This window comes from Gavia stellata, chromosome 1, assembly GCF_030936135.1.
Source record: "Gavia stellata isolate bGavSte3 chromosome 1, bGavSte3.hap2, whole genome shotgun sequence".
Taxonomy (NCBI): Eukaryota; Metazoa; Chordata; class Aves; order Gaviiformes; family Gaviidae; genus Gavia; species Gavia stellata.
This window is the reverse complement of record NC_082594.1, coordinates 19873127-19884478: the sequence shown is the minus strand read 5'-3', so window position 1 is coordinate 19884478 and position 11352 is coordinate 19873127. Positions and strand designations below refer to the sequence as shown.

Here is an 11352-nt window from a genome sequence, read left to right as displayed (position 1 = left end):
GGGCGAGGGGTGGGTTAAAAGCTGCGGCAGGTGAACGGGGAGGTACCTTAAAGCTGCGGGGCGGCGAGGCTGGGACCGGCCGCTCCGCAGGCACCGACGGACCCGGGAGCGGAGCAGCGCGGAGCAGCGCAGCGCGCCGGTCGCGTCCCGGGTGTCCTGCCGAGCCGTGCCAGGTGAGGGTCCGGAGCGGCTCCCGTGTGCTGGAGCGGTGGGATCGGGATTAGGCTGTGCGCCCCCTTAGCGGGTCGGGATCGCTGAAGTGTGGCGGAGGGGAGCCCGAGCCGGGGGCGTCGCCGGTGGGGCTGGGATCGGGGCGGCCGCAGGCAGTGGAGCGGGGCGCTGCGAGGCCGGGGCAGTCACGTCGCGCCCCCGTCCCCCGGTTGCCTGCGCGGACCTGTCGGCGAGGCAGCCGTGCTTGGGATGGGACTGGCTGCCCCCAGCGCCGGGACTGGGCGAGGCGGCGGGGCTGCGCGTCGGGGCGGCCCGGCGCTGGCGGGCCTGGGCGGGCGGCAGCCTGCCGGGGCGCTCCCGCAGCGCAGCCGGTTCCGGGAGGAGCCGTCGGGTCTTAAGGCCAAAACTGGCGTTTGCAAACGGGTGTCTGCTGACAGGAGCTGATTGCAGTCGGCCGTGGCGTTTCCCGCTGCAAAAGGCTCGCTGCGGGCTCCGTGTCCGCCCCGCTCTGGAGTTCAGCGGGAGCAAATCTCGGCGCGGAGGGAGGGATGGGCTGGGAGCTGCCTCAAGGCGTCCAGCTTGTAACCACAAAGCGGGGATTCCGAGTGGTTTCCAATAAATGATGTCTTGGTTGGCAAGGCGAGTGCCCAGGTAGATCCACTCAGTCCCCACAGCCGATTTCAGTGTTTCTGTAGTGGCAGATGAGCAGGGAGAAACGTTGTTTTTTCCCCCCACACTTGCAGCACTGGTTCAGAACTGCATTGTGAGCTGCACTTGGGAGCCCAGGCTGTTCATCCCACTGAGACATACACTGCAAATACTTTCCATCAGTCCTGATTAGCCCCTTGTGAAGGTTTCATTGACTTTATCTTAATGACTATGCAACAGACACGAGGAAATTCTTAATAGAAAGATGCAGGTATCTGATCATAGCCTCAAGTTTAGGTCAATGTAAAAAGTTGCATAAAATGCTACCAGTTTCAGCAGAGACAAAACATGAGAAGTCTAAGGAATTTCAGCCACTTTCTCAAGGCTTTTTTTTTTGTCTTACCCGGTTTCACCTTTCCTCATCACAGTAAGTCTGACATCTCTCTCTTGCCTCGAGGCTTGTCTGTACAAGCTAGGCCCTTGTACCAAGGGTATGTGTTGGGGCACGTTGTGTTCTAACTACACCAGGGTAGAGAAGTTTGGGGGTTTTTTTTCTCTCTATTATGTGAGAATTAGAGATTTTGAAAGCCTTCACCAGCATGGTGTTGCAAGGTACCATGCTCTCCCTACAGCACACAGCCTGCTCCAAGAGGAGACAGAGCTCTTATCCACAGCCAGTGTGGCTCTCCTACACAGCAAAGTTGAGCCCTAGCCTTGAAAGATGATGGACCAGCTCTGCAAGTTCCCAGCTCTGGTTTCAAAGTGTTTTGTCCGATTCAGTGATAGTTTCTAAAAGGCTGTGATCAGTGAATGCTGAGACCTGAGACTGAATTCTGGCTTCAGCAAAACTTAGATTTAACTTTTAAGGGGCACAGAGCATGAATTTTAGTTTTCAAGAGTAGGAGGAACAGAGGAAAGCTGAAACCGAGCTTCTCTGAAGTTTGAGCTCCTATTTATTCTGCTAGGGTGTGATAGCATCTAGAAAATCAGCATAAACTCTGTAGCTGAGTGCTTTTTCCTCCCAGCTCTGTGGTTCTGCTTGTCTCCTTTTTGGATGAGATAGCAATGAATGTGGAAGGGCAGGCTCTGCGGTATCTTCCTTTGCCTGTTGGTTTGTGCTATATATGCATGCAGCCCTGACAGAGCCTGCTTGAGGCTTCTCAGCAGTGTTGGCAAAATCAAATGTGCTTCAGAGATGAAGGGCTTGCCAAGAAAGGGACATGTTTGAGCTACAGCAGAAAGCCTTGGAGGCCTGCTGGAGGTGTCTGGGAGGAGTGAGGGCTTCTGCTGAAGAAGGCCAAGCAGTACTTATCTCGGAGGCGAAGAAAGCACCAGCCCAGCTGTCTAGGGCTGTGGCATTGGCAAAGAAATCCTGTGAAAACTACTAGAGAAGTCTCTACTTTGTCTAGATGTGGCCTTGCAGTGATAGTAATTTCTATTGCCTTGGGAAATATGCTGAGAGGCAAAACACTGATGAGAGTCAACCACAGAAACAGAAATATCTCAAGAAAGGGAAGGAGGGCATAGAGGATGCATGGAGGAAATGTCTTTGAGGATGTAACTTATTTCCTGCCCAAATCCTTCTTGAGAAATATATCAAGGCATGCTTGTCCTATCATAAATACATGGAAGAAGAGAGTTTAATAAGCTGTTTGAATCCATAAACATATGGATGACATTAATGAAAGTGACTTGCATTTGCCTATGACTTTTGAGTGAGTGCTAGGAAGTCCGCTCATTCGTAAAAGGTCTCGATCTGATTTTTCACCCTTTGAAAAGTGACCATTTGGTGTATTATGTCACCCTGCAGGTAAAAGGACAGAGAAAAGAAGATGGACTGGGGAACTCTGCAGGCTGTTTTAGGAGGTGTAAATAAACACTCAACCAGTATCGGGAAGATATGGCTCACAGTCCTGTTCATCTTCCGTATCATGATCTTGGTTGTGGCTGCAGAGAGAGTCTGGGGAGATGAACAACAAGATTTTGTCTGCAACACACTTCAGCCTGGGTGCAGAAATGTTTGCTATGATCACTTTTTCCCCATCTCTCACATCAGACTCTGGGCCCTACAGCTGATCTTTGTTTCCACACCTGCACTGCTGGTGGCCATGCATGTAGCTTACACCAGGCACGAGAAGAAACGGCGATTCAGAAATGGTGAGAAAATTGATATTGAAGAGCTGAAAAATGAAAAGATTCACATTCGGGGCCCCCTGTGGTGGACGTACACCAGCAGCATCTTCTTCAGGATCGTCTTTGAAGCAGTCTTCATGTATGTGTTCTATTACATGTACGATGGGTACCAGATGCCTCGCCTGGTGAAGTGCAGTGCATGGCCCTGCCCTAACGTAGTGGATTGTTTTGTGTCTCGGCCCACTGAGAAAACCACATTTACTATTTTCATGCTTGCTGTGTCTGGGATCTGCATGATGTTGAATCTGGCTGAGTTGTGTTACCTAGTGATAAAAATTTGCATGAAAGAATCCAGGAAAACAACAGTTTTAAAATAATTCCCCAGTTTCAGGATTTCCTAGCTCCCCATTTCCCTCAAACTTTCTTAGGTGTCAGAAAACAATCAGCAATATTTTCACACTCAAGGAAAAGGATAAAAATGAACATTCATTCGTGTTTTAAAAATTATAGCATCCCTGGGAAGCTGCCACTGAGGCAGGTTTTAAAGGTCATGAGCTAATTCAGTATTCCTGCATCCACAAATAGAGAGAGCAGCCTTCTGGCAGCAGCTTTTCCAAGTATGCCTACTGCTGGGATCCTGTTGTTGGGACAGAGTCACTTTTCAAAAAGTGGGAGTGGAAAGGCCCAGAGAAGGCTCTAGTGCCCAAAGGAGAGCCAGGAATCACAAACATACTGTGTCAGCTTCAGAGGGAGCAATAACAAAGGGTTTTGGTCAAAAGTGGGGTGAAGGGTTCTTGGGGGAAACTTACGGCTTGTGAAAAGGAAGACAGGGAGGTGATTGTGTTTATAGCAGGTGTCCTGTTCTCTCTCTAAGTATTCTGGAGAGCAAGGGAAGGGCCTAGGAACACAGGTACTCTATGGCAATGCATGCTACCAGCTCTGCTGGGCACCAGCAATGGTTTGTATCTTTTTATCTCCTCACCTGCACTGAGGAGCATCTCCTACAGGGTTGGGGGTGGTCAGTCTCAACTGCTTGTGCATGTCATTAGGTCAGTGCTGCCTCCCTTCACTCACAGGGGCTGCAGCTGTGGGAGAAATGAAGTTTGCTTTTTATTCTCATTGTCAGGTGAAAAAAAGTATTGTCACCTTTGAGAAGGTGGGGGCAGTGCAACTGTCTTCCTCCTTCTCTTGTTCTCCCCCGACACTTTGTGAAGGATCTCAGTACAGTAGATTTTATTCGATGAAGAGACTACCACCTGACAGTGCCTCCTTCAGCTGTGTACCTTTAAAAGGTTTTTTTTTTTCAGTAAGAGCCAAAAAAATTTGCCTTGTTTCATTCTGTTTGTTATCCAAAAGAAGTGCTTCAACTTAAGCATGATATGCAGTAGACTGCACCTACCAGTGCTCCTTCCATCAGTCCCTTTTTCCTACCAACCTGCACAGCTTTTCTTCATAAAACCTTCTCCCTATCTGAGGTGCCTTTCAACAGAGTCCATCAAACCACTCCCAATCTTTCTGACATTCCAGATTGTGAGACTGAATCACCCTTCCTCTTCTTACAGTAGGTCTAGCAGGGATTACAGTCAGCTTGCAGAGCTAAAATAGCAAAGGCACCCAATCAGAAATGAGGAGGAACTTGGTATTTTTCCTTAAAGTTCACATTGCTGAGCTGTGAATTGTATATTACTAACTTGAAGAACTATGTGAGTCAGTCTGGTCTTGTCTCTTCAAAGTAGTCCCAAAACATGTTTTATGCCTGTCATAGGCAGCTACACCAGCACATACAGCAACACAGTTTATCTCCCAAGTGCCTGCCCATTGAACCCACTTCTAGAAAGCTGTCTGTTTCTTCTCCTTAGCTTTAATAACTGGCTTTTCCCCAAAATGAATGAGCGCTATCTCAGCTTCTCTATTTGCATCCATCTCTTACTGTACGTTTAAGTTTATCACTGTTGGGAGTAAACAAAGCTGCATGAATTAAGACCCATGACCCCTCACTGTGCACTGGAACTGGAGCATAAGCAGGCTCCCATTGCTTGTGAGCTACATCCAGTGTTACAACTTGACTGCAGATGGAAATCTGTCATCTAAGAGGAGAGCAAGAAAACCATAAAAACACCGTCTTCAGAAGCATGAACAAAAAGATGGAAAGTCATTAATAATGAGCTGAAGTGGAAACTTGGACTGTGAAAACATCCTTAATTCAACTACTAAAGAACAAAGCTTGGCACGTATCAGGTTTGTGCTTGGTAAAGTTCCTGCATTGTTCTTCGTGCAGTGTACAAGTACGAAGAGGACAAACTATCTACACTCCCAGCGCTCTAGCATTACATTTCTTTTGTGACAACAGGATTTTTATTTTTTTTTTCTGAAATTATAATAAAAGCACTCTTGTGGTGTCTGTTTTCTGTATTACTTGTACATGCCGTATATTACCTAATGTGTCTAATGAAAATCTGTTTACCCTAATGGAAAATGTATGCACCAATACTACATTTAATAGCCAAGGACTACTGTAAGGATGTTAGCCTGCTGCTGCAGGTTGGTTTTTCCATTGGTTGCATTGCCTGTTATCCTGCAGAGTTCGTGAGCTGGTAGTGGAAGGTCGTATATGTGACCCCTACTAGAAATCAGATGTGCGGCCTAAGTCAGTCTTGTACTAGCAAAACTGCAGCTGGAAAAGGCTAGTGATAAATAACTTAACCAGCTCCATAGGGGAGAGAGTTTGTTTTCCCAGCCTGCCTTTGAGTCCTAACTGGAACTTGGAATGAGACACACCAAAACTGGTAACACTAACACTATGAGGTTAACTTCAGCTAGCAGTTTGGCAACCAGACTACATCACACAGGGAAAAGAGGTAGAAATAGGGGAAGTGTCTGGAAGTGGCAAAGAGAGGGCTTTGATCCAGAACTGCAGCATCAGGCGATAATAGGTCTACCAGGACGTATTTACTGTCCCTGAGATTTATTCTCTTTGTATATTAAATTTGACTAAATAGCTGCTTTGTAGGGAAAAAAAGTTCAGATACTTCATAGGAACATAGGAATTGCACCTATTTCTACATGTGCTACACTGCATGCATTTACTTCCTACAAGTGGATTTCATACAGATTAAAATACAATGCTGTGTTGGAATTGTGTGTGTTCTTTCCTGAAATACACTAGAAGTGTCTACATTTTTGGCACTTGGTTCCTAGGCTCTTTGCAGAATGAAGATTGCAAGAGTGTTGAAAACTGAAGCAGCAAATCTGAAGTCATGACTGTAAAAGGGGCTGATTCCTCACTGTCCAGTGTCCAGTGTAGCCAGGATATAAAGTGTCAAATAATGTGGGATCAGAACTGGGAAGTGTAGGAGTGGGACTGGCTAGAATTGTACTGATTGAAATCACCAGGAGAAATTGCCATTGACTTCATCAAGCTAAACTTTAATGCAAAACCTTGAAACCAAAACTACAAACATGAAGACACTGAGGTGCTGGAGTGTGTCCAGAGAAGGGCAACAAAGCTGGTGAGGGGTCTGGAGCCCAAGTCCTGTGAGAAGTAGATGAGGGAACTGGGATTTAGCCTGGAGAAAAGGAGGCTCAGGGGAGGTTGTAGTGAGGTGAGGGTCGGTCTCTTCTCCCAAGTAACAAGCAATAGGACAAGAGGAAATGGCCTCAAGTTGCTCCAGGAGAGGTTTAGATTGAATATTAGGAAAAATTTCTTCACTGAAAGGATTATCAAGCACTGGAACAGGCTGTCCAGGGAAGTGGTTGAGTCACCAAATGTGGCACTTAGAGAAATGGTTTAGTGGTGGACTTGGCAGTGCTAGGTTAACAGTTGGACTCGAAGATTGTAAAGGTCTTTTCCAACCTAAATGATTCTATGATTCTAAGTTTGTCAGAAATGGGGAGGGGGGGAGGGGAAGCAAACTTCACTATTAACTCGTAGACCCAGCTAGAGAAAAAAAACTTAACTCACATGGGAGAAAGACTGATTTAAAAGGAAATCACAAGTCTATGACTACTGGATATACAAGTACCTTTATTAAAGGTTTTCTTAGATAAAAAATCCTTCAGATGTTTTACAGTTATCATGAGCCAATGTACTGTTATATCCTATCTGACAGCAGGAGTATAAAAGACAAATGATATGGTCCATACAGAGAAGAGCACTCCTGTACCATGGAGGTTCAATTCAAAATAGCAACACTGTTGGAAGTTGCTTCATTTTGTAAAAAGTGTACTGCAGCAAATAGGCAACAGCTAAGAGCACTTTGCTACAAACTGAACGTGGTGAAAATGAATCTCTTCCTTTCCCTAATCGTAACTCCCTCCCCTGCAACTTAGGCTAATGTGTTTTACTAGGCAACAAAATCGCACTCAAAGAATTGCACTGTATTTTGTGGTCACCTGTTCTGATATTCAGGACAGCCACTACCCCGGGTGTTAATTACAGGTTTCTTTGGATTTTTCACAGTCTTACACAGTCATTTGAACCTCTTTGTAAACAGTGGCAATAGCAATGGTAACTATCTGAGGCTTAATGAGCTAAGACTAATAGTAATGATCTTCAAGATAGTTCAGGAGGTACATACACTTTTTTCCCCATCTGACCAACCCAGCTTGTCATTTTGTTTTACATAATATATTTCTCTTCTGTAAAGCTGGCCCAGCTCTGACCTGGGTATTTTCTCTCTAGGCCTTCCTAGCCACCAAAAAAAAGTCTTTGTCACCCAGGTTTGGAAATGTATTAAGCTTTAATCAGCAGACCCAGCTGAGGAAACAAGTCACACCTCTGACTTTCCACCTTTGAGAACATAGCTTGCCCCTGCTATGGTTGGTCTCCCAGTGCTACCATAGAATTCAGCCTCAGAATTGGCCACATAATCGCATATACCTTCTCCCTTTTTCTGATCACTGCCACTAACTCAATGATTATTTTACATCTGCCTGCTCTATGCTTAATCCATTATATTTTAATAAGCCATCTACTAAAAAATATCCTCTCCAAGAATACCACCAGGTAGCCAAATGCTTGCATAAGCCTTTCTGGTAAAAGAGTGATACGGTATCAATATGACATACAGTTTAGGGAAATATGTTTTGAGCGAACTGATAGAGAACATACACAGTTGAGCTATGAATTACTGAATTGTTGTAGATTAATGTTTTGAACAGCCGTGTATATTTTGTGTGCTGCTAAGAACCAGCATTTCACTCACAGCCCAGCACAGTACCCAAGCTAGTAAATACTGTAGTGTGTGAATGCAGTCATTCTGGTCTGAAGCAGGTGGCATTTTTCAGTGGACAAGCTGTGCTGGGCGGGCTTACTTGCTTAGGCAAGGTGTATTTTTTCTGTTGTCTTGGCAATTATGGTAATATAGGCTTGTCAGCTGGGAAAGACAATAGCAATCTTAAAACTGTTTAAGTCGGGATCATGAAATTTGGTTTAAAAGTGTTTTGCAGATCATTTTCTGCTGAGGTTCAATCTTTAAGACAACACATAAAAATTCCTCCCACACCTCTAAGTGATCCACACATTAGCAGGAATGCTGCACCTTCTTTTGTTGGGGTGACTGGAAAACTTGCTATCTGTTTGGTATCCAACTATCAACATTTCTTTTGTCACAAGACTTCTTTCACTTGATTTGAAAGTATTATAGTGGTCCTAGTACACACAGTCAACCCTGAATCTCATTGTTTCTGAGTTTCCCCAACTGAAAGATAAAGGTGACAACTGTGTCACGTTCATAGGGAGCAGAACAGTTTAATCAAGAGTTGTTTGTTAAGATCATTGCAACAGGTGCAAAAAAAAAAAAAAATTTATAATTATTGTGTGGTAAAGATTTCAAAGCTATTGTATGCTGCATCATTAGTGTAATGTCTGCGTAGGGTTAGTCATGTCCCTGCCCTAGGTGTTGCATCCTTTCCAAGGACTGAGTGTTTAATATACGGTTTAAATAGCTTCCACAATCTCTCCAGCACAAATAAACAAAAACAATCTATACACTTACTTACCCACACATATGTACACACAGACACAGAGGAACAAACTGACTAAATCATTATCTCATTGTTATCTGATAGAAGACTGAGACATTGCAACATGGATTTGTCAGGAATAATTTCTGCCTATGCCGTGACAAATGCTTTTGTGTATAGCAGTAAAATAGTTATTAATGACTCATTGTCAGAGTGTAAGGATCCACCAAATGGGATAAACTGTATGCAGCTGGGAGGAGCTGCAGGTACATGGGAAGATAAGGTTAGAATTCAGTAAGATCTTTATCACCAGGCGAAATGATTTGGCAAAAGCAGTTTGAGAAGTTAGGAAGGACTAAATGCTACTATTGTGAAACACTAAGCACTTGCAGAACTGTAGGATGGAGACCTGCATTAAAAGTTTGTCAAAAATAGGATGTTTGAAATAACGTTTCCACTCTTCTTAGCACCTGAAAGTCCTTATCTAGACCCTACTTTGGGGCACCATCTGCCCAAAAAGCCCATTTATCAGCTGGAGAAATCCAGGAGTCAGGAATAATATATGACCAAATGTCAAAAACACAGAACCTGTGAGGAAAGCCTGAAAGAAATGAGTTGGCCTGGAAAAGTCTGAGGAAAGACCCAACAGCACTCTTCAAATATGTAAAAGATTGTGGCAAAGAAGATGAAGATGTTGCTCTTTACATCCACTGACAACAGGAGAAGAAATAATAGGCTTACTTGCAATAAGATGTAGGCTAGTCACCGCAAAACCTCTCTGTAAAGAGGGCTAAGCATTGAGTTGGATGACAGACTTCCCATCACTGAAGATTGTTAAACGGCAACTCAGCCCAACATTTGTTGAGGATGGTCTAGGTATAGGACTCTGCTCTAGGACAGAGGGAGCTTCTAAAATCTGTGAGGAAGAGGACCCTAACTGAAAGAGTCGGTTGTACAGGTTCCTTTTGCTGAGCCAAAGCTCAGCTGTTGAATCAAAATCTTTTTCATATAAATTCCGGTCTACGTGTCAGTGCAGGGTCTATCCAGCTTGACCTCTGTCAGCATGGTTCCTTTGTGCTTTTAGCACTTGTAATAATACATTCTTGTGCTGTAATAAATTCCACCTGTCAAACTATATGAAAGGGCATTGTGAGTAAAAAAAAAAGTAATTAATATAAATGAAGTTGGTGATACAATCTTCTTTTTTCTCCTCAGCACAGTGGGTAAAAAGCTCCTTCTGCCTCCCTTTTGTGTCTCACAAAATCGGCATTCCTCCCAAATGGAGGAAGACCAAAACCCAGATCAGTTTTCAGTTTTGCTGCCCGGTTGACTATATATGCAAACATTGGTGGAGTTCACTGAAGCCTGGTCTGCTTCCAGGAAAAGTTTCATAGAAATAGCATGCCATTTTGTGTTATTGGTTTCTTTCATTTCAAAGACAGACCATCATGTTATGCAGCAGTTTGAATTTTGTAGATAAATTTTCCTATGCGTGAGCTTGTTTTTCTATTTCAAAGCAAAATATCTATTGCTGTTCCTTTCTGTGGAAGGTAGCCAGTATTTGAGGCCTTTACAAATTCACCATGCATGTCAGCAAGGTATATTCCTCGTAAAACATACCGTATTTGCTGTTATCCTGGATACAATGAAAAAGAACATCCTTGTTTAGGAGGTTTGGTTGTGGTTTGGCACTATGAATTGTTCACTGGTAGTACCTAGTTTAAGGCATTAACACTGATGTCATCCCTTCCTGCTCGTTCTTACCCTGTCTGTGTCTCTCTCCCACCCCATTCAACACAGTGCCTCCACTCCAGGACTTTTACTGTGCCAGCACAGTTGTTTGCACAGCTGCGCTCAGCGCTGGATTGGCTGACTGTTTTAGCTGATGAAGAAACCAATGTTTTTCTTTGCTGGATTGTTTTTAGCTGGATCAATTCCTTGATCTGGCTTACAGGGGAGGCCACATGAACTTTTATGCTGACGTGACTGTGGGGCAGTAGGCCATGGTGTTGGGCAAGAAGAGCTGCAGGGAGTGAGCGGAAGGGGAGGAGGCAATGGCAACACGTTAAGTTTATTTGCTGCTACACACATTGCAATTTCAAAATACAGCCTCTGGCTGCATTTTCATAAGTGACTGCTGCTAGAAAGGCAAAAGTCTCACTGCCTTTTCACTCTTTTGCTGCTGTACCCTTCCCTGCTCTCTACTCCTCTGTAATGGCCCTGCTTCTCACCTACTGTCCATCTTCTCCCTTGCTCCGATACAATCTCCCCTCAACCTTTGAATTGATTTAACTCACTAATTCAGCAGAGAACTATTTGAACTCTGCATTTTGATTTGTTTTCAGCTCAGTTAAGCTTTCTGCCAGGCTTGTGGCAGGCATGAATATATTTCAATATCAATATTTTTATTTCTTCATATTTCTATGAGTAGTGTGG

The 11352-nt window shown here is 44.3% G+C and overlaps 1 protein-coding gene across 1 annotated transcript; it reads left to right on the top strand.

Annotated features, from left to right (window-relative positions):
- The first annotated feature begins 2651 nt into the window (after window positions 1-2651).
- LOC104258719 (gap junction beta-2 protein) lies at window positions 2652-3329 on the top strand. Its single transcript, XM_009813903.2, has one exon. It carries the CDS (start codon window positions 2652-2654, stop codon window positions 3327-3329), a length of 678 nt encoding a protein of 225 aa, XP_009812205.1.
- Window positions 3330-11352: the final 8023 nt, after the last annotated feature.

What these genes read in the sequence shown, in the direction of transcription:
- LOC104258719 (XM_009813903.2), top strand. Translation starts at nt 2,652, where the DNA reads ATGGACTGGGGAACTCTGCAGGCTGTTTTAGGAGGTGTAAATAAACAC.